Here is a 24165-nt window from a genome sequence, read left to right as displayed (position 1 = left end):
CACACCTGGGAGAGTGAAGCTTATGGTTCTGTTCCTAGCATTTTTAGAAATATGCCCATTTAAACTGAGAAGGAAAAAATCCTCTGGCTTTGTGCTTGAGTGGTGGATCTGGATGACAACGCCTGAATCGCTCCCTTCTGATGGAAGAGCATTTGTGATCCGCCCTCAGGCAGGGAGGATAGCAAGGTCACCTTACCTTTTTGTCACTGAGGCCCGTCACTTGGTCCACAAATTCCTCCTGGATCATGAAGGCAGCCAGATTGGCTGTGTAGCTGGCCAGAAATATGACGGCAAAGAAGGCCCACACGGACACCATGATCTTGCTGGTGGTGCCTTTAGGATTCTGGACAGGCACGGAGTTATTGAACACCAGGCCCCAAAGGAGCCATATAGCTTTTCCAATCGTAAAAGAAGGCCCGTGGGGTGCTGCAAACGACAGAAAGGACATTCTCAGCAGCTTCCCAAAATGCGAGTGTTTAATAACTACTCGATGGCCGCTGACAGTTGCTAGAAGATGGAATTACGTCACAGTTGTGTTCCTTCATTGCCCCAGAACCACAGCCACCATATCTCCTTTTTTTTTTCTTTAAAAATTAGAATTCGCCCTATATTTCTATCTAGCTGGGTTTTGCCACATTTCTTAAAAGAAAATAAAAGAAGAACAAAAAAGGAAGAAGAAATGATTATGCAAAATGTGGATTTGAGTGACAAGTAGTGTTATGACCAGTTTTAAATTTCGATTTGATTTCCATTGGGAGGGCAATCTCCTCGATACACGTAAAGAAAGCTTTACAGAAACGTGGGGTGGGGAGGGGCTATTCACCCCATGTGCTATCGCATAAGACCCATGCGATTCAGTGGGACTGGTGTTTGGTATTCTAATGCGATTGCCCCTAGCACTTGCTCCTATTCAAACTCAGATGTAAAGTGTTCACAATATAGGAATAAAACTCTCTCCAAATGGAGACATGAAGGAACAGAACTACAGGGCTTAATTCTTCAAACACTTCACAGACGGGAGACGCTTGGTTGCAGGATCATGGAAAACGAACTGTGCTATCAGGCACTCTTCCTCTCCGTGTACCCTGATACACGTGTGTCCCCAAGATTCTCAGATGTTCCCTGCAGCAGCCTTAACTCAAGAGGCAGAACCACATGTTGAAATGTATTGGGCTGAGGAGGGTGCAGACCAGAAAAAGTACATGTTATGGCTTTCAGGTCTGTTTCCCCTGCACAAGAGGGGGAAAAAAATCAATGTATGCCCTCATTTCATTGTAGGAAAGGTCTTCCTTTAACAGAAGGTTAATTTTTATGCCATTTAAGTAAATGAAGATGTAAAAAAATGATCTGCTCAGACTTCAGCTGGAGAGGCAGGCAGAGTGGGCAATAAATCAAGTGGCAGAAGTGAATGCAGATTGATGGGAGTGATGAAGTTCTGGGCAGGGAGCCTAGGAGACACAGGCTTTTCCCACACTGGAGGCCAAATGCAGGCTACAGCGAAACTTATAATATCCATACACAACGCATAAAAGAAAAGGCAATTAATTGTATTCTTTCCGACCTCAGTCTCTTCTGTTTCTCTTTGCCCAGTTTTATGATCTTCTGGGCTCGTTCCCAACAGGCTGAGAACTCAAGAAAAAAAATAATGAGAGTCAATCCACTTAACTTCACGAACCACTTCATTTTATTAAGAGCGCATGTTGATCAGAAGTGACAGCTCTTTGGGAGTCAGGAATGGGCAGTTGCAAAGGATCTGTCTGAGACTTCTGGGAATTCCTGATTCATGAATACTATTACCAGGCTATATAATTTTGCCATGAAGTGCAGTGAAATGGAAGCAAAGGCCATTTTGCACAAAGAAACAAGTAGCTGCTATTTCCTGAGTTTCCACATGCAGTTGAGCAGGAAATCGAAAGCCCGGATGTAATGGAAAGGCTGGAGAGTTCGCATGCTAGGTTCTTTACTTTACAATGATCTTCTCACGAGTGCTTTGGCCAAAGGAGAAATTATTGCACATGATGGCCTCTGAATGATTTTTTTTATTCTCTGAGATATATCTCAAATTTATCCACTTGCCTCCATCTCCATTACCCCATCCAAGTCCAAACCACTGATCTTTTCTCTTGGGGATCGTACACCTTCCTACCTAGTCCCCTCCTTCCCAATGCTGCCACCCTTCTCATTGTCTTGACAGAGTGGCCCCAGGGACCTCCCACACCAGCCCTGTTTCATTCCCCCTCTTCCCTTCCATTATATATTGAGGAAAACCTGAAATGCTTACCACAGTCAGCAGCCTATCTTTCTGACTTCATCTTATACCATCGTCCACCTCTCTCACTCACATCTTCTCTGTTTCTTAAGCATATCAAGATCTATCCCATGCCAAGGCCTTTGTATTTGCTGTTCCCTCTGCATGGAATGCCTTTCCCTCCATTTTTCTCATGACTGAACTCTTCTCATTCTTCAGGTCTCAGCTCCAATGTCATCTCTTCTGAAAGTCCTTCCTTGTTCAACCATCTTATTTAAGTAGCATCTCCATTCCATCAATTCACTTTGTTTCCCCCTTCTTCTTGAGAATTATTACAATCTGTGATTTTTAATTCGTGTATTTACATGTTGTCTCCACAACTAAACTCCCAGCTCCCTGAGGGTCAGGAAGTGTCTATCCAACTTACCATGTTATCCCCCTGCACCAGTACAGTGCCTGGCACATAGCACCTACTCAACAAATAGTCACCAAATAAGTGCACAAATTCATAAATTGCACAGACGCTCATTCTGCACATGTGAAGACCTACTCTATTGATCACCCACAGAAAATTGTCTCAGGTTCCACTCTATCAGAAAGCTCCATACTTGCATCATCCTGTTTGTGAAGACCTGGGTGATGCTCCCATTCAAATTCAACATGATTTTTATGGTATTTTTACTACGTTTGGTTGACTGGAGATGGTTTATGTAGTAATCACCACTCTTCAATGGTGAAGAAGAAGTGGGAGGAAGTCAATAAAACAAAGTTCCTAATAGATTCCCAGGACTTGTTGGCTGTTTCCAACATTGGATCTTCCGCATGAAAAGTATATATCCGAATTAAAGCATCTTGTTTTTAAATAACTGTACCTTGAAGATCTGCTGTCTTCTACAACCTCAAGTCATTTTTCAGGAAGGAGAGTTGGTCCTGGCACCTTTCTAATATACCATCCACTTAGAATTTATTGTGCACTGAGGAAAATTCACTCAAAATGATGTAATGTGTTTATATACATTACATGAATATTGGCTTGTGTGGGAGCCTCTTAATAAGTTATAGCCAATGAATGCCTCCCAATTCAATTTCCTGTCTACTGATTGCCACTTTGTCAAATACATTGCACTAAGGTCAGGCACTGTCAAGAGGAAAATATAACTCTTTGGGAGAAAATACCATTTTATAATTACATTTATTGTTGAACGAGTATAATTATGATGCAGTACTTTGGATGATATCCTTAAACTAGATTCTGTAAAGCCATTTTCTTACACAGACTAAAGTTGAGACTCCCTTCAATTTTAATATTTCTTTTGACACAGGTATTTTAAATTAATTGCCAAAAAATATTCATCAAATCTGCTTACTCAACAAATGGAATACCAGTTTCCACTTAACTATGAACTCCAAGTTATAACAAGACAAAATGCTTCATCTTGTTTTATCTTTTTTTTTCCAGTTGAAGTGAATAAGCAATACTTGTATGGGATTAAAAGTAATATCAATGACCATTTGTACAATGGTTTAGCACGGCAAATAGAGGGTCCTGTGTTCTAAATATGAAACGTTAATGGAAAGTAGATAGCACTAATGTTGAATCATGTTTATGAAGGGGTGCTCACCTTTCCCTTTGGCTAGGTTTCTGTTGTATCCAACAGGACTGAAGTATTCGAAGACAAACACAGCGATGGCGGACACGATGAGCAGCATCACAAACATCATCACCCAGACGGAGGCGCTGAACGGTTCTGCAGAGAAACAGGCCAGAGGGAGGGAGACATGATCAGTTTGCTCTTCCTCGCAGCCAGGGCCAGCAGGAAGCCAGAGGTCCATTTTCAGGCTCACCGAGAAACTTTCTCTAATGTGCATCTGATCGTTCAAAGGGAGCTAGTCATTTTTTATTCATACATTTGAACCATTCTTTATTCTACAAAATATTTGAGGCACTTTATAAGACTGCACAGACTAGGATAAAAATAGAGAAGAGCATATGACATTTTGCAAATCAGGTCAAGGATAATAAAAACAAAATAGAATGATAATACCAGGGGAGGAAGCTAGAATGCAAATAAAGAGGCCACAGGAGCCTATATAATCAGAGAATCATCCAGGGAACCAAACCAAGGCTAGACTCCAATAGTCAACCATCAGGCTCCTGTCAATTACCATGAGTTTTATTGTTGTTTCAATTTTTATTTTTACATGCCAGAGGGATGGTATGCAGGGGATTCTAGAAGTAATCGGGGGAAAGTGTTAGAAAAGGATCATAATGCGTGGGGTTGATAGGAATATTGGAAGGCCATGTCTGCACCACTGCTCACACACTCTCCCTCTCACCTCCTGCTAAGACAGGTGAGATCTCTACAATTTCAGTACCTTGTTGATGTTGGTAATGGGCTTCAATGCAATTGGAAAATCATTTGACGGCATTCCCATGACAATTCAATCAAAGGGCAGAGGAAATGAAGTAGTAGATGGATAGATGACTATTGCCCCTGAAAGTAGTTTCCACAAGTTCATTTTTATGTGGAGGTCACAGGAGGGCAGGCCAACTCACAAGGTTCTAAATCTTAGGACACTCTAAAAAGTAAGAGATATTCTATAAAATAAATGAACATTTCTATTCAATCTGATTGAGGATATGAAAATGAGCTGAATAGAGGCATTTTATCTGTGTATGACATAGATTTACTAGAAAATCAGCAGACTAAAATATTAAAAATGAATATACAGCACTGGGCAAAATAATAGTACAATACTTAATAAGTAATAATACAAGAATAAACTCTGTGTTTCACATACTCACAACTGTACACCTACTTTTGGCCCACCCTGGATCCTCACCGGAATGCATCATTGAAAAGAAATTGCCTTTGAAACTGCCTTCCAATATTCCTATCAACCCCACGCATTGAACTTATAATCCTTTTCATCATAAGCAAACATTTTCTGAGGGTAAAATGTAAGAAGCCCAATAATACCTTTTGAACAGTAGATATTTTATTATTTTTAAATTGTTTTTCTGATGGAGCTAGTAATACTCATAAAGAACTAGGCTGATAGCAAACCACCATCTTATTAAAATCTGTGATTACCTAACAGAGCTAGAGGTCATCACAAATTCCCACTTAATGAACTTAATATATAACAAGAAACTAATATGTCTGAAGCTTTAACCGTATTGGATACTTCTAAAACTTTGTGATGCTGTTTTTTAATGTGGTTTTTTTTATTGTTTGATCCTGAGAGAGACAGGGAGAGGGAGGGAGAGAGAGAGAGAGAGAGAGAGAGAGACATCGATCTGTTGCTCCACCCATCCATGCAGTCACTGGTTGACTCCCACCCTGTCCAGGGACTGAACCTGGAACCCCTGTGCATCAGGATGTTGGTTAGAACCCCAGTTCTAACCAACAGAGCTACCCGGTCAGGGCTATATTTGACTTGAGGAATTTCCAAAACTTGCCTATAGCAGCTGTACTATTTGCAATGCAGTTTTGAGAGTGTAAATATGTTAAAAAGCAACAGATAACAACAGAAATCACTTGACTTGTATAACACAAGATGAGCCTGAAGAAATCGTTAATACAACTGAAATTTATCTTGGTTAAATTTAGCTTGAGTAACAAACAATATTAGGTCCCCGAAATAACAGAATTTGGTAATGAGGTGTATCCAAAAAAGGGGGAGAAATAAATGAATAATGAAGAGATTAAAATTACTTAATATTAAGAATAGAGATGTTAAATTAATTCTCCAGGTTTGGTATACTAATGGGATAGTGTGTCTTAACAGAGAGGATCATTGTGATGAGCAAATGAACATGTGCATGGGAAACATTTGGTAGTATGTGCTGCACACTGTATACATGTAACAGATTGGATGAAATGGCTGTTTGATTGTACAGCAAAAGCCAGACTTGGGGGTGCAGGGTGCTGTTCAGGGTCCTGAAAATGCATCCTGGTGTTTAAAACATGCCCACTTAATTGCTCTGATAACTCTCTTTTTTCTGCAGGTTGCCATCATATTATAAAACATCAGAGGAAACCCTTCCTGAATTCCATTCACATGTCAGAATCTGTGAATCCGCAGTGGGCTTCATTTGGCAATTGATTCATCCTAGTCACTGACTGGTCAGAAAATTAGGTGGAAGCTGAGAAAGTAACTGATGCCAGATGACTTCCAACTTGGAAGGGACAACATCTATCCCTTGACTTGTGCGCATGGCACAGAAATATAAGTGTTCTGCTGCAGGATTCTGATTTTAGTAAGTTTAAATTAAGTTCCTATTAATGCCCTAAAGGGTTGCTATTGTCAGATAGCACACATGCACGCACGCGCGCACCCACCGCGCCCCCCCCCCCCCCCACACACACACACCACAACAACAAAGAAAAGCACTAGAACAGTGGTGAATAATGTCTAAGGAGTGACCCAGAAATATGTTTAGATAACTCTGGATGACATCCTCTACTGGCTTAAAACAGATTCAACGTTTATCCATGAGGGAACTTCAATCTATGAGACTCCAGGTCAGCATTTCTTTGGATCAAAGAATCCAACCTGCTTAGAAAGTCTTTAGAATTAAATGAATGGAAATATTGCAAGAGATGTCATCTCTGTCCTTGAAGAGCCGCTGGTTACATTTTTACACAAAAGCTTAGAGGCATTACCTGCAAGGGTTTCAGATGTGAGCTAATGGGGCTTGCGGAGGAGAGAGAATAGGAAATAATGAAGAGCCATGCAATCAGATTTTGAATGTTTTGGCTCTTCCAGATGACTGAGCCAGCGAATGGAAAAAATGTAGCTTAGCACGCTTCATTATGGCTTTGAAAACCTGCAGATAATGACCGTAAATAAAGAGGTGCACAGTCGATCGAATAGGGATGTAATTTAGTGACTAGGAAAAATATTAAGCCTACTGGGTAAAAACAGCTTGGAAAATAGTGTCCTCCAGCTACAATTTATTTTGTTTTGTTTTATTTAAAATGCAGTAGGAAGAGTAAGGGAAAAAGAAAGTTTGACTAAATTTAGCAAAAATACTTGACTTTTTATGGAAATGTTCTACTAATGCAGATAAGATAGAAACCTAGGGAAACTGGGTTGAAGCCAGATTCAATATCAGCGACCCATTTTTATGAAACAAGCCAATTGATATTTTTGTCTCTCTGATTGAACTGGAAAGAAACCTCTGTCTAGCTCACTAAAGAGATATGTGGACAATTTGTGAAAAGAAAGAGATCTCTTTCCATGAATTCACCTCCTCCAACCCTTTCCTAATCTCCAGGGCCAAAGGTCCCTATTAAAGGGTCTGATAGGAAACTGGGGGTTGGAGGGATGACTAAGAGTGACTAATGAGTGAGAGTCTATCCAATAATTATTAAGATTCTGTACATGTTGCATGTATGGATCAGTGGTTTGAAATATGGATCATACTTCATGGTACAGTGAGGCTCCCTTCTTAAGACATGGGCATTGTTATCCATATCAGACAAAGGCACAAAAGGAACACAGTGAGGTGTATATTTGTAAAGGTCTACCATATGCCAACAAAGGCTATGACATTTGAAGCAACGGGTGCAAAATCGTAATCCAGTGAGTGGGATGGATTTCAACAGCTTAAATGGATTATAAAAAAATGAAAATAGTAAATCCATGTTTCTGTGAGTAAGGCAATATCCAAAATCCTGCTCGTCAACATTTCACTCAGGAGAATAAAGAATAAAAGTGTTGTTGGGTGCTGACATTACAAGTAAATGAAGACAGTGGAGGAATAAGGCCACGGGCTGGGAGATGGTGTCCACAAATTGGCTCTAGTCTGCAATCTTAATTCTCTAATAGACACAGGGTGCTGTTGTTGTTGTTTTTATCTTTTAAAAAAAGTGATAATTTAGTTGAACTTAATCGAACTATTTTTCACCCTCATACTGTTTTCTTCTAGGAGAAAATGTTCATCTTAACCTTCCCAAATTTAGGACAAAACCACTAAGAGGGGAATGTCAAGGGCAAGTTCATCTGAATTCCATGGTCTTCAAGATAGCCACTATCAAAAAATATTCATGCTAACCAAACACTCAACTTAACCTTTCTCTTTAAAGAAAAACTAAATAATGCTTGGCTATGTTCTGTGCAGTTTCAATTACTCTAGACAGGCTACCTATAGCATATATATTTATAGTGCTAAAAAAACCAGTTGACAGAAAATACAAATCTACTTTGCCTTAAAACAATCTTATGTAAAAACATGAATTTATGAAATAGTTAAAAGAAGCGTAAATAGAATTTCCTCCTTCATAAGCCATTCAGCTTAAAGGATAGTCATTTACTAGTAAAATATGACTGTTAATTTTAAATCAGTGTTTACTCTTCAGACTACTCCTGTGTTGTTGATTAGAGTAGTGGTATAAATCACTGTGCAGTCACCATTATTTTCACTCTTATATCCAGAAATAAGTGCCTCTCATTCTAGTGAGGATGGAGGATAGGGATATAGATGCTCACTAATGGTCCATGGGATGACTTAAATTCACTGGGGACAGACAGGTTTATACTTTAAATGTCTTCAAGACTTTAAGAAATATGTCTACTGATCTACATTCTACACAATCAAGTTCAGTATCTAAATATGTGATTGTGTTTTCAGCAGATTTTTCCAAGTTCAAGGTAAATGAAAGATGTTCACTGAGGAAAAAAAATGAATTGGGATCATTCAAATGTGACGTTTTGGAATATGTTGATGTGGTTAAAATGGAACTGAACCAGTTCCTACCTGGTTCCGTCCTGGGAGCAAACAAGACAAAATACCCAAAGTTCACTGCAGGAAAACAAGAGAGACTATGAAGGTCAGATACCTAGAAAAGCCGAAGGTGACACGGTGCCGTTGCTTCTTGAAACCATGACACTGATTCCCGTCTCCACAAAGGGCACAGAGAAGTCCACCACTTCTGAACGCTCCTCATTGATGGTGAGTGAGCCGACTGCCATGACCGCCCGCTGATTGACCACCTGGGTACAAGGCGAGAAAGCACAGCACCTTTACTTATCGTCCCCCTAACCCCAAGGACCTCAGGCCCTAAGTCTGAAGGGGAGCCCGTGGGATGAGAAGAGAACTTACTTCCCCGATCATTCCATTCCACACGTTGTTCACTTTTTTGCCATGCTTCCCATTCGTCACCAGGTAGAGGTCATAGGTAAACTTCACAGTTCTGGAGAGCTTCTTTAAGATGTCAATGCAGAACCCCTTGCAGCATTTTTTCACATTCACTCCTTCGTTGGTGGAATTACTGTAGAGGAAAATCCCAAGACCATGGACTGTTAGTACTGGAAAATTTGTTCATAATCATTAGCTACGCTCTTCCGCTACTTTTCACAGGGAAATTGCGGCTCAAAGTGAGGAAGTGGCTTTCCCAAGGACGTGCGGTGAGTTTATAACAGCAAAAGTGGAAAGTGCTCTTAATTATGAGATAAGCATGACAACGGCTAACAGTTACTGAGTAATTACTACTGGCTATGCACTGTGCTAAATGCTTTGTACTAATTATTGGATTAATCTCCAGGACATTCCTCTTAATTAGGTAGTATTTGTATCCCGATTACACACTGAGAGTGACTGCCTCTTATGGTTAAAAGTTTATAGCACATGTACCCTTTTCAGACCAGATCTGGTCTAAGATGATTTATAAAAACTTCCTGGAAAATGGAAAAGGATGTGAAATTCGCAGGGGAAGGAGAGTTTGCGGGACCCTATCACTGCAGATAGAGGTGCGCATCCAGAGGGACAAAGGAAGGGTGACTGGATTAGGAAATGCCTTTCCTTATTGAGAAAAAAAACCGCCTCAGCTAAGAATCAGGAGACTTGAGGTTTACCCCCCGCCCGAGTCCATAGATTCATGTCTCATGATTGAGACATCTGTCTAACCAGGGCACCTTCATTCTTAACATTTCCCCTCCCTACCTACATGGCAAGGAGTGTAAACGGTGAAACTATTAAATAGCAATGCCCTTAATCAGAAAACCAAACTTTGTTAAAATACAGATTTTTTTAAAATTGTCTTAAAAGCTATCATAATCTACCAGGGTTATAGTCACTGCTCTGTGCCTGCCACCTTGCTTTATTTACCTGACGAAGTCATACTCAAAGGACACCCACAAAAATCACCCACAAAAAAAGGAAGCAGGGGCCTTGACAATTGTTAGCCAAAAGCAACTTGTGTAGGAAGATTGGGACCTCTCTGAGCAGCCCGGTGATTCTACCTTGCACTTGGCGATTCTATTAGCTCGACTCTCTGCCTTTGAGTCACGCATGCCATGAGATATGTGCTCTGCTTGAATATCCCATTGTTGGCACATCTACACTCAAACTATTACCTGAGCACAGAAATGATGTTTACAGAAACCCAACCTCATAATAAGAAAATACGTACGTTTCCACATCATATGAAAAAGTAGGCTATATAGTGCTACATACAGAATGATCACAGCTACATAAAAACAGATGAGCTTAGGAAATATCTGAATGGAAAAACAATAAAATATGAAGCCTAGCTATTTTTGAATGGTGAAAAGTGTTTTTTTTCATATTTAGACCCCTTACAGTATCCATGATGAGTGCATACTACATACATAAATGGATATAAACACACACCAAGCACCATTAGTGTAGATCTGCATCTACACCCATGAGTATAAAGAGATTTGATCAAATAACTGTGAGATGTGAAATTGGATTGCCAAATGAAATCTTTATTTCAATGTTTTGCTTATCTCATAATCACAGATCACCTATTCTGAATGGCTGTTTCACCATTGCCTCCTTCCTATCCTGTCCCCAATCTCTGTTCAACCAACTTGCTTCTCTCAGCCAGGACCACCATGGAGACCTAATTTCTAGCCTAGAGGCTGGATAACCTGCTCTGACCCTGCCACCCTCAGCTTAGGGGTCATGGGAGGTTACATCTGTGTACATTTACATATAATGACTGGTGGACGCAACTCCACAGTGTAACAGGAAGTAGGTACCTTGCGTATCCCCACAAGTTCCCAGAGCAGAAGGGGGCCAGGCTGGAATTACAACTGCTATAAGTATATTAAGTTAATGGCATGTCCAGATATGATTTCCTTCTTGGTATCTGTGACTCTGAAAAATGTGTCAACATCAAATTATCTTTCTTCCTGGCCGCTATAGGCCGTGCATCGATGCCTCTTGTCCACCTCTTCCCATTTGTGTCTCCCTCACTCTCTGCTGCTTTATTTCTTTTATCTTCCTTCCCCTGGTCAAGATTCCTGGAAGAGTTTGGACAAGAATTACAGATGCCCCAGGTTTAAGATTCAGGGTCACAGGCATATGATGACTTATATGATTCTTTGGCCTCCCTGGGCACCTTAACCAGTTTATGAGTTAATTATACCCCCACACTCCGTAATACTAAGTTATTTCTAGATATGAAGTCATGGAATCATTTTCACCCAGCAAGTACCACTGAGTACTACTCTGTGCACGACATAGAACTAGGCCCTGGGGACATGGGACGAAGAAGACATGCAGCAAATGCAATAGTTGAACTTATCATGGGGGTTATGGAAACACAACCAGCTTGTAATGGGGAGCTTGTAGTTGATTCCTATAACAGCCCATGTGTGTGTGTATGTGTGTGTGTGTGTGTGTGTATGACTTAATTACATTGACATCTGAGAAATGGTGCCCCTGCACTCTCTCTCAGCTCTCTCCCATCACCCAAAATTAAAGGGTGACTCATCAAAACAAACACAGGGAAAGGGATCCAATAAATCCAATTCTTTGGCTCTACAGTTCCCCAGTGTGGCCCCTGGATGTGAGCATGGCTGTGCCAGTCAGACAGAGCTGCTTTCAGATGCCAGGCCTGCTACTAACAACCACAAACACTCAGAGAGCCTGTTCACTCACAGCTCAGTTTGCTCTTTTGTAAATTGAGAGGGCTAACACTTACCGTGCAGGATAGCGGAGGAGATAAAGTACCCAAGCACCTCTCGCATAAGCACTTAAAACTATACCTCCTCTCCTCTCACCAATGACTTAACAGTTTGGGGGATTAATTGATAGTATGGCCACATTCCTTTCTATGCAGCAAGGCCAGATAATTTTTCCTTAACATTCAACTAGCAGGCTAGAAGAATACTCTGATTTCTCAGCTCATTTCCTATTGCCTGTGATTTTAGAAGACTTATGGGTGCCCTCAAGACCCTACCATTTACTAGAAGTGAGAGACAAAGAGTTTTTCTCTGGGAGAACAGCATCAAGAAAACAAACATAATCATGTTATCTAATAAGAATCCTTTTTAGAATCAATTGGCCTGCCTCATGTTACCTTTAAGAAATGCAATGGATCCAATCTGTGTTAATGTTGGGATTAGTGGAACCTAGTAATTTTCCATTGCTTTCAGGTAAAACAAAGACTAACGCTATCTAGATGCACAGTAAACATTTTATGTCCCCAAGTGAGAAAAAGAAAGCTGCAAGTCATCACCTCCCACGGGAACTAAACATGTGAATCTGAACCTGTTAATGTGTTTATATTCTTCAGGGAAAAGTCAATTCTTTCAGAGAGAGTAATTTATTTGGGGGTTCATTTTCTCCATACAAACGTGACTCAGGACTTGGTGGTCTATTGCTTTTGGCTCCAGGGCTTTTGCTTTTAAGAATTTAAACCTTATTATTGATTGTAAAGCGCAAGAGGTCCTACTTACTGGCCATACTGAATAGAAAAGGCATTGTTATCATACGGGAGGCTCCTCACGGAGGTTATACTCTTTGCTCTGTGCCAGCCACTTTGTTTTCTTCATCTGACCAAGTTCTGCTCAAAGAACATCCATTCAAATCAAAACATTGACAACTTCTCCATTGTTTCCCCAGCTCATCACTCTATAGCACTGCCCTAGCCTCCATTCTGTTTCCCAAACTCGGTAATTTCTTTCCTGCCTCAGGGCCTTTGCAACTGCTGCTCCCGCTTCCTGGAAGGCACTTCCCCACATTTGGCTCCTTTTCATCCTTTATATATGACCTTAATTCTTACCTGTGTGAGCTAAAGAAGTCCCACATCCATCAAGCTACCATCCTCTCACACCACCTTCTTTACATCCTTCCCAAAGTTTATCATAACGTGGAACTGCCCTGGTCCTTCATTGGTTGAGTTGATTTTTACCTGGTGCCTGCTTCATGACTGCAAGACTTTTGTCTTTTGTCTTTCCTGTCCATTGATGCATCCCCTGTGTCCAGAACTTTGCCTCACTCATAAAGTGTGCTTAATGTGTATTTATTTATTGATCAACTCATTCAAAATTTCAGTGCCAAAGAGGCTGACAACTCCAAAAAGGCTGATCATTATCTTTTGAATAATTTCAGAATTTCAATTCCAAATTGGCTGAGTATTGATAACAAAGTGTTCTCCAAACTGAAGTGTGCCTTCAAAATATATTTAGCAATCATATTTTTAAAAAATTATCTCTATCCCAAGAGCTGAGCTCTGGGGATTTGCATCTTGTATAATGTGGGAAAAAATATCCTTTTCCCCGTGATTTCAAGCATCATCAATATCAGTATGTCACGTTTTGTGCTTGTCACTGGGGGTACCAAATTAATAAGTCACATTTCAAATTTGGGCAATTAACAATCCAAGAGGAAATACAGACAAACTATAAGCCACACAAAAGAATGGTAACAAAGAAAGAGATAGAGTCGTAGGGACTGGATGTTTGTGTTCCTTCAAATTCATATGTTGAAATCTAATCCCCAATGTGATGATATTTTGAGGGGGGACCTTGAGGGTAATTTGATCATGAGGGTGAGGCTCTCATGAATGGAATTAGTGCCCTTATAAGAAGAGCAAGAGAACGTGTTTCCTCTCCTCTGCAATGTGAAGATAGGACGATAAGCAGAGGACCCTCATCAGACAATGAATCTGCCAGCACCTTGATCTTGGATTTCCAGCCTCCAGAATTGTGAGAAATAAATGTCTGTTTTTCAAGCCATACAGATTATGCTAATTTCTGACTAAGACATGGACACATATCCAGAGTACTGCTGAAGTATGGAGAACTAACCCAACTTGGGGAGGGAGTGGTTAAGACTTACAGGACAAGCAAGAACTAGTGAGGTGAAAGGAGGCAATCAGAAAATACTCTGAACAAAAAAAGTAGATTTCCATCCAACCCTAGGCCTTTTCTTTTGGTGAATCCACCACAAGGGTGGTATTTTTGTTTATGTCTGCAATAGCAAAGACTATAATCAGGGCCTTGGACTTGGCCATGAAGACTTGTGCTTCTCCAACAGGTTTATATGTTAGGGAGAAGCCTTCACCAGAGGCTCTGATACAAAAGTCCATTTCTCTTTCAATTTTAATGAAAGAGGAAGTGACATAGGTGCCATGCTTGCTTGCTGCTGCTAAGCTGGGATTCTTCCAGGAGATCAGGTCCCCTTGATCACACCAGAAAGTCATTTGTAACATGTGTGTTGATCCCCAAATGGAGAGAACTTTTGAAAAGTTTTGAAAAGTTTGGATCTAGGAAATATAAAAGAGATGGAAGGAAGTGAAAGAGGTGAGGTTGGGGGAGGGGGGTAGCCAGAAAAATACAAAGAAATTAATTGTTTAAGGAAAGATTGAAAGAGAGGGTTGATTCAACATAATGGCTAGATACAGCCGTGGGCAAACTACGGCCCGCGGGCCGAATCCGGCCGTTTGAAATGAATAAAACTAAAAAAAAAAAAAAAAAAAAAAAAGACCGTACCCTTTTATGTAATGATGTTTACTTTGAATTTATATTAGTTCACACAAACACTCCATCCATGCTTTTGTTCCGGCCCTCTGGTCCAGTTTAAGAACCCATTGTGGCCCTCGAGTCAAAAAGTTTGCCCACCCCTGGGCTAGAACATGGACCAGCCTTTGAGTCCTGCCCCTTCCATTTACCAGCTGAATGGCTTTAAATGCGTTTCTTAATTTTTTCCATAACTCCATTGTTATCATGTCTAAAATGTCAAAATCGCTTACCTTGCATTGTGGTTGTTGAAATTAAATAAGGCAAACCACTTGGAGTAGTTCCAGTTTAAGTATTTTTAAAAATCTATCATTATATTATACTTACTATAACAGGGCCTATTTTACACTACACACACTGTATTCTTTTATAGATTTTGTTATTATCAAGGACACATGCCATTGAAAGGATTGGGCACATTCAACGTGACAGGGTCCCCGACTCACTTGATTTTGACGAACTTCCGACAGGGTACAGTGTTCCTCACACACGACTCGGTCAGCGGGTCTATGTCTTCCACGATGACAAAGGGGGCCTCCTCGAGGGTGACAATGCTCAGATGGTTGTCGTCCGGCTCACAGTCCGAAAAGGACTTGTACCTCGGCCACACCGCGTGCCTCAGGCTCAGGGTCTGGTTCTCCCACTTGCCCACCTGCACCATAAAGACAAAGACAGGCCTGTGCTTTCTAGCACAACTGGTTTCTGGAAAGGCGAGTCTTTCCCCGTGAGAGGAGCAGGAGAAAAATCCATCCCTCTTAAGGGTTTTTCTGCTACTTGCCTCAACGTACGCATCTGCTTTACATGCTGAGAAAAATGGGGACAGACGGAGAGCAGAATATTGGGCACAGACTCACCCCAGACTAATGACATCACGGGGGTTTTGCCTAAGCACTAACACAGTGGTTCTCAACCCTGGTTGCACATTAGAATCACCGGGGAATCTTTTTAAAATCCTGATTTCTGGGCCTCATCCTCCGGAAATTCTGTTTCTTTGTTATGGGGTGGGGCCACAACATTAGTAACAAAGAAACAGAATTTCTGGAGGATGAGACCAAAAATCAGGATTTTAAAGATTCCCCGGTGATTCTAATGTGCAGCCAAGGCTGAGAACCACTGCCCTAACACTTTTGGAGCTCCCCAGGTGATTCCCGAGTCCTGCCAGAGTTCAGGATCACTGATGTCATGAAAATAGCATGAATTTTTAGAATCAGAGAGACCTGGGCTTGAATCCGCAACTCTGCCACTCATTAGCTGTACAACCCCCAGGCAAGCTCTTAATCACTATGAGCATCTGTTTCTCATCTGAAACTATTCCACCTGCTTTAAAGGTGCCTAACGTTGGCATAATTCCAACTACTTTATAAAGATGTTGTGAGAATGTTTTATTGATTTGAGAGAAACATCAATTTGTTCCACTTAGTTAAGCATTCATTGGTTGATTCTTGTATGTGCCCTGACCCGGAATCGAACCCACAACCTTGGCGTATCGGGATGATGCTCTAACCAACTGAGCTACCCGACCAGGGCAGGATGTGTGGGAATTAAGTAAGGCAATTTATGAAAAACTTACAGCACAGTGCCCGGCACAGAGTTAAGGACCACATACTTTTCCTTTTAAGTATAGAAGAGAGACAATGAAAAGGAGGAAGGTTTTTTTAGTGCTATAAAAAAAAGAGGAAAGGGGAAAGGAAGGTGAAGTAGAGGGAAGATTAGGGGGAGAGACAACACCAGGGACAGAGCAGGTGAGGAAACAGAAGCAACACTTCACCCTCAGATATGGTTCTACTTAAGTTGCAGATTGAGGTGAACTTTTATGAATCCAGCACCGAGTGGAGACTTCTGCTTAGTACACATCAAGACCTGTCAAAACAGAATCGATGTGTTCCCTCTGAGCAGCAGCCGGCATCTTAGTGAAATCAAATTAAAGGCTGTGTGTTTTGAACTTTAATTTTATTTGACAGCTTGTTGGCACTGTTCGCATGCACGTGGGAGAAAGCTGCCCCCAGCATCGCACTTTCTCTCTCTTTGCCCTCCTCCCACGTGCAGTTGTTTGACACCACAGGTCAGCCTTTTATTTGTAATATCAGCCTCAAGAAAAAGGCCTCGTCTGAAATGCTAAGTGCCAAGTCCAGGCTCGCCTGTGTCGACATGACCCACCGGCCTCTCCCCCTGGAATGTAAGTGTCACCAGAAATGAATCGCAGGTCCTTCAAGAGAATTCAGACTCTCTGGACACCAGGAAAGGTGAAGGGGTGGGAGAGGGTGGATAAGGCAGCCAATGTTCTCTAAGATGACCTCATCATTTGGACCGGAAAATCTTTGCTTCTTGTAGAGAAATATCCCATGTGGCTAATTAAAAAAAAATTGTCCAGCTTCACGGGTACCTTTCTTTTTAAGATAGGAAGGGGAGCAGAGTAGTTTGGTCAAACTTGTTCATCTACCCACGCTGTGATATGTAACACTAGCTGGAGAGAATGTTGAGCCCATCGAATTCTTCATTCATTCAACACGGATTTATTGAACACCAACTCTGAGCTGGCACCAGCCCGGGAACACTGATAGATAAAAACAGAACAATTGCTTCCTTCTTGGAACTATCAGTTGGCTGCAGGTCAAAGATCAAACCTTTAATAATAAATAGATTAAAGACACAGCCAAACTTTTCCTTTTGGGGAATGTTATACCAACTCCCCCCTTGTTTTTTTTCCCCAGATGGTAGTTCAGTGGGCAAGCAAATGGCTTTTGGAGTCAAACAGAGCTAAGTATCAATCATGGCTTCTTTACACATACTCACTACATATACATATACACAATTTCTCATTGGCTGAGAAGCCTTGGGAAAGTCACTCAACCTCTCTGAGATTCGCTTTCTCTATCTGTAAAATTCAGATAATAACAGGATACACCTTTCAGGACTATATGAGCCAAAAATATACAAGAAACATTGAGTATAGAACTTAGCACTAGTTAAGTACCTACTAGTACCATGCATGGTAGCTGCTATTATTTTATTATTGTTGTAGTAGGCATTTCAGATGTAGCTCAGATATCACATAATCTTTAAAGGAATTCCTGTCTTCCCTAGTAATACAGAACTTTGCGCCTATCTCCACCATAGCATTTGATGTTATAATTGTAACAATATCACTTTGGGGCCAGGAAATGTGGCAATATCACCCAAAATCCTACATGGTGAGGATTATTATTCCAACTTCACAATTCAGACAACAAAAGCACAGCTAATAAATGGTGGAACCAGAGCAATAGTATGGGGCTATCTGAATCTAAAGATGTTTTCCTACTAGTGCATCTATTAATTGATCTGCATTCATCATATTATAGCTCCAGTACCCTTTCTTCCTTCAGAGACAAGCACTGAAGTCCCCAAAATACCTAAATAGAGGCAAAGACTGTTTAGCTAGCAGATCTATGGTGATGTCATTGACCACATCTCATACCCTACACAGTGGGAGGCAGGCAAAAGCTCCATCCAGCTCAAGGCTGACTCATGGAGAGAGAGAGGTTGCAAAGGTTTATGAGTTCCCAGAGTGCAATCACTTCCTAAATCTTCTCTCTCTCCGTTCCCAACATGTCTAAGAAAGTACCCATGAGTCGGCCAAGGAGGGTGGAAGTGAGTGGTAGGTGGAAAAACTTGACCAGAAGCTGAAGTTGCTGTGTAAACAATGCCCTAGATCCTCAGAGCACTTGTCTACTTCTCTGAGTCTGACAGGCTCCCATTCCAGACACCAAATATCTCAACTTCAAGATTTTATATACCAGACAGAGGAGAACAGACATCCTTATATTTCCCCTCTGATATCCTTATTTCAAAGGACTATAAATGAGCCCAGTGTTTATAAACATAAGTATTTATTGAGTGGCTACTAAGTACCAAGAACTGTGCTAGACACTAAGGATACTATAGAGAAAACAACAAACTTGCATGGAATTCTTACGCTAATTGGGAAGACACACATGGGTCAAATAATCACACAAAAGTATATATCATGCAGACCAGGAGGAAGAAAAAAAAAAAGTGAGTAGGTATATGAGAGAAGAGAGGGGGGAAGAAATCACAGGAGGCTTCCCAGAGGAGGTGACACAAACTGAGATTATAAATCTAAGATGAGAGGGTGGGGAGTAAGAGGGAGTGGAGGAAGGAAGAGTACTCCAAGAAGGCATGGGCCAGATGATGCAAAGTCTTGTAGGTCCTGTCAAGGAGTTGAGATTTACCCTAAGAGTTAATTTAGTCTGTTTAGCCAAAATGGAAAATGATATATGGAAGTCATCATGAACATATTTCTGTATATTACCTGTCCAAAAGTGAAGGTTCTTTGCTTCCTCAATCCAAATTCTTCCTTTTTTATGAAAAAAAATTAACTCATACAAAAGAGAGCAGTAAAATGAATCTCTATATTCCCATTATTTCGCTTCATTAGTTACCAACTCATGCCAGTCTTGTTTCATTTATACTCCGCCACTTTTTCCATGCTATATTAAAGAAAGTCCCAACTATCACGTCATTTCATTCACAAATTCTTACTTTGATTTAAATATCTAACCTCCATTTGCTTAATAATAGTATACCTCAACAATCTATATATTTATGTATTTGCTACATTTGTTAGATAATGATTCCCCAGTCTAGCAGAGATTGGTTTCTATGTCCCCAGCTTCTAACTCAGGCTCTAGCACAAGGAGGGACTTAATGGATAGTTGTTAATGGAATGAATGAACACACAGCTTGAATTAAAAAAAATGTTCATGAGACAGAAAATGCTAGTAGATTGATCAGTGTATCCTTATATGCCTCAGCTATGGAATCTTGTAACCTAAGGAATGACGTAGGCTGAGCCAATGGGAATTTTCCCTGGGACTTTTGCTGGGACTAGTAAGATAGGGTGGGCATGACAAAAGAACCAATCAGAGATTAAACATGGAGCTAAAAAATAAAGCAGAGATTAATAAAATCTTGATGGTATTGCCTGAGCTCTTATAACAATAAAAGTTGACAATCACTAAGCACTTATGTATTAGGTACCATTCTTAGCACTAGCTTAATTCTTATAAACACTTTATACACAAGAAAAAAAGTGAGGGCAGGTGATTTTTATCTCTATTACGAATTTTTTTTTTGTACTTAAAAACAGTCCCAAACTCACCCAAATAGACTGTGTGAGAGAAGAAAAAAATTTTTTACCTTCAAAATAAACTGCATTTTGGTGATAAACCTTTGAGTGTTTTCAGCAAGTATATTGAAGTTTTGAGGACAAAGAAAACTAATTGACCTCTGATGGAGAAAAGTTATTTTGTTAAAAGAAATATGAAAAGGGTAAATTAACTTTGTAATGATTTTTTATCCATTCTTATTAATAAAATTTAAATTTGCTTTTAGAAAGCGAATTGCTCTTAAGGTCCTAAAAAGCATTTTGTGAAAGGGCAGTGATTACTTCTTGAAAAGTTCAGCCAATACTTTCCCAGAATAGAGTCTCTTAAGTTAATATTTACCCCTTCGTGTCTGGGTAAATTCAGAGACATGTCATCTAGGCTGCAAGAAAGAAGGTTAATAGATGTGTGTGGCTCTCCTTTCAGAGATATGAGTGTTGGATCTTATTTGATATATTCACAAAATGCTTACAAGAGACAATTAAAATCTCTTTATTACTGGCCTCCTGGTTTTTCAAACCATCCCCTAAAACATATATCTAAACACCCCTACTCAACTCCTTCCATGATGCATTCTGCCTACAGAATCCAAACCAGACTCCCCTTTACATTAAAGGACCCTGTGATATAGGTCCAACTAACCTTGTTACACTCTCATTGATCTCTCTCTTTCCCATTCTTGTACACCCTATACATACTCTCACACTAAAACATGTGCACCTTCAAAACACACATACTCACTATGCATACCTACACATACTCACTACATATACATATAAATGTCCATGTGTGTATATGTGTATATATGTCACATACCTATACATCATACATAAACCTATAAACACACACCTGCATGCATACACGCATACCTACCCATACACAATACACACATATATACACTCACACACATGCACAATTACACAAACACACATACCTAGCCCGTACCTAAACACACTTCTACACACACACACACACATACACACACACACACACACACACACACACATACACACACACACACACACACACACACACACACACACACACACACTACTAAGCCACAATGATGTATCTAGTTTTCAGTTCTCACCACACACACCTTGAACAACACCCACTTTCCTACTTTGCCTGGACTATTTCTTCTCTACCTGAAATTCCTCACCTTATTATCGGCACAGTTTGAAATCCTACCCATTCTTTCCAGGTCCAGCTCAAATACCACTTCTCCCATGGAGCCTAATTCTCCAGCTGGATTTCACTTTGCATCTTCTGTGCCTCCAGAACATTTTCTTTTTGAATTCTCCCACTTGTCCATTCATGCCCTCAATACACATGCATCCGGTGCTGTACCCTGTGCCAGGCACTGCAGGAGGCTCTGGGGCTACAACTGTGAACAGGCCCAGGCCCGGTCCCCACCCTCAGTTTCCAGTCTGGCTGGAGAGAAGTTAAAGCTCAAGGGCAATAAAGCGAGATGACTGCCTGCTGGGGTAAGCACAGGATGCTACTGAAGCAGACAGCCACCTGCTCTGGAAGGAACCCAAAGATGCTTCCTGTAGGAAGTGGCTCCAACTATGAGCCAGACCAGAAGAGTTATGGTGTGGCTAGTTAAAGGTTTTATCATTATCCTCGGGGCAACTGAGGGGTGTGGAGGGGAGGGGCGGGGTGACTGAAGACTTTTAATCAGGGGAGGGCTAAATCAATCTGGTGTATTAGAAAACTTCTTACCAAAACTTCTTACCAGAGACAGGGCTTGTGGCTAAAAAATTGTCAATTCAGACAGATGGGTTAGGAGGCAGTTGCATTAATCTGGTTGAGGCTCACATAGGACCATATCGGTGAGGCCGGCATAACTCATGAGATCTCAAAGTGGTAGAATCAATAGAACTTGGAGACCAATTGTATAACTGTATGTAAGTGGGGAGCGATGACCCAGGCTGCACTGAATTACAGTTCTGTTGAGTATCTGGCCTGGCCAGCTTCCACAACCATGTGACCCCACCCCCCACCCCCCCCACCCCCCATCGGACATGCTATGGCATTCACCCACAAGCCAGTTCAATAAATATTTGCTAAACTGAGCTCGACTCAGACTGCAGCATACCATCCATTTTTACTTGGAATTCAAAGTTAAAAGAGGAAAATGACCTGTTTACTCAGCTCCTCTCCTTGGAGGTAAGACAATAGGGATTACAAAATTAAACATCAGAAAGGAAATTTATTAAAACTGACGACGGAAGCAGAGTTCACGCTGCCTGGGGTCTAGCTTGCCTGTCCCCGGTTAGCTCGTTGGGTGATTTCATAACCAAGGTGGAAAGAGGCCTTCAAACAAACACCCCGTGTGTGCAAAACATCGGAAAACATTTCACTTTGGATAATAAGCAATGATTTACTCCCAAGCTAGAGAAAATGCGTAATTAACTCCTCAGAAAGATAAATTTAAGGAGAAAAACAAGGCAAACAAGGAGGCCAATTTCTCTCCACCCGAAATATAAAGTCTTCCAAAGGACATGAGATAAATGGCCGTGAAGGAAATTTAAAATGATTTAATGTCCATATTTAGCATAACTATCATCGATTAGCATCACCTCCATGCCTCTGCATGCAAATCTAATACTGTAAGCAAGCTGATAGCAGGGTTACACACAAGTAAGTTTGTCTTGGGTTGCTGCTTGAAACCTGACACAGATTTCAATTTGATTGATCAGGAAACTAGAGTACAGATGTGTAAGCCACGGCCTGATATGAAGTTGAAATGTACTCTATCTGGAGAACCTTGCAATTGAGTCCAATGGTATCTTTTTTTTTTTTAAACCAAATCCCAAGTGAAATTTCATCCAAAACAGCTAGAGTCTGCTGAAACAAAACGTCTTATCGGAACCCAACTTTCCCCTTCACGGTATATTCAGTTTCTGTTACAAAGAAACTGTTGCCCGGGGCGGGTGGCTCAGGTGGTTGGGTGTTGTCCTGAGCACCAAAAGGTTGCTGGTTGATTCTTGGTCAGGGCATGTACCCAGGTTGTGGGTTTGTTCCCCGGTCGAGGTGCATGCAGGAGGTAACCAATCTATGTTTCTCTCTCATATCAATCTTTCTCTCTCTCTCCTTCCCTCTCTCTCTAAAATCAATTTAAAAACAGATATTTTTAAAAAGAAACTGCTGGAAAGCAGATGTGGGTCAAACCTATTTTGTCTTCAATGCCCTGGGGCCACAGATGCCACTGGCAGAGTGACACTAAGAATTGCTTTCCAGATACAGAGGGGACAATGTCTGCTACCTTTGAAGGCACTGTCTTAAATGGGTCTATGAGGCTTCAGCATGAATAAGAACCTCTCATTGGGGGCTAATTAAGAAGGCAGACTCCTAGCTCTCAGGAGTGCCTGCCTCAGTATGTCTGGGAGGAGGCCTGGGAACCTGGCTTTTCAACCAAGGTCTAAGTCATTCTGTTCCAGGTGGTCTAAGCACCTGAAGGACTGTGCCTGTGGGTCCCAGCAGGATTGAATACGGCATAAGAAAAGATGGAAATCTTTCTTCTTGGGTTACTTATGTAACCAGTAGCAATTGCCAGCAGATCTAAATGAGTTTAATCAGCTATTAGAGCCTTAATTAAATTCCTCTCAGTTGAAATTTCAGAATTGCCTAATTGTTACACAGCTCACATTGGAGCAGTTGATTTTTTTCTCCTATAATAACCGCTCTCAGGATAATCTAATATCTTCATGGATAACCATGTCAGCTATTTTGGAACCCAGCACTGAGATGGAAATTCATGGAGATGTGTTTTGATCATTGTTATTTCCATAAAACAACTTGCCTATTTGCTTCTCTTCTCTTGATGTTCCGCCTACAGCGGAAGAGCTCAGTGCTTGTTCGACCTCAGATTTGGTGAAAGTCTCTGGGACCATGAGCCACCATTTCCTTTAGAAGTTCATGTATAATCTTCCATCCTCCGGAGTTCCTCTGTTCCCCAAGTTC

General features: G+C 41.0%; 1 protein-coding gene across 1 annotated transcript in view; it reads right to left on the bottom strand.

Annotated features, from left to right (window-relative positions):
- The window catches only part of GRIN2A (glutamate ionotropic receptor NMDA type subunit 2A), a 176728-nt gene that overhangs the window by 69952 nt on the left and 82611 nt on the right, over positions 1-24165 (bottom strand). Inside the window, exons 5-9 of the mRNA XM_036310006.1 lie at positions 15478-15683; positions 9360-9528; positions 9097-9250; positions 3871-3996; positions 197-426 (exon numbers count right to left, since the gene is read on the bottom strand). Of these exons, the coding sequence (XP_036165899.1) occupies positions 197-426; positions 3871-3996; positions 9097-9250; positions 9360-9528; positions 15478-15683 (885 nt within the window). The remainder of the gene's footprint in view (positions 1-196; positions 427-3870; positions 3997-9096; positions 9251-9359; positions 9529-15477; positions 15684-24165) is intronic.

The sequence above is a fragment of the Myotis myotis genome, unplaced genomic scaffold, assembly GCF_014108235.1.
Source record: "Myotis myotis isolate mMyoMyo1 unplaced genomic scaffold, mMyoMyo1.p scaffold_m19_p_5, whole genome shotgun sequence".
Lineage (NCBI taxonomy): Eukaryota > Metazoa > Chordata > Mammalia > Chiroptera > Vespertilionidae > Myotis > Myotis myotis.
Note: the sequence above shows the minus strand (reverse complement) of the source record. Positions and strands in the feature narration are given on the sequence as shown.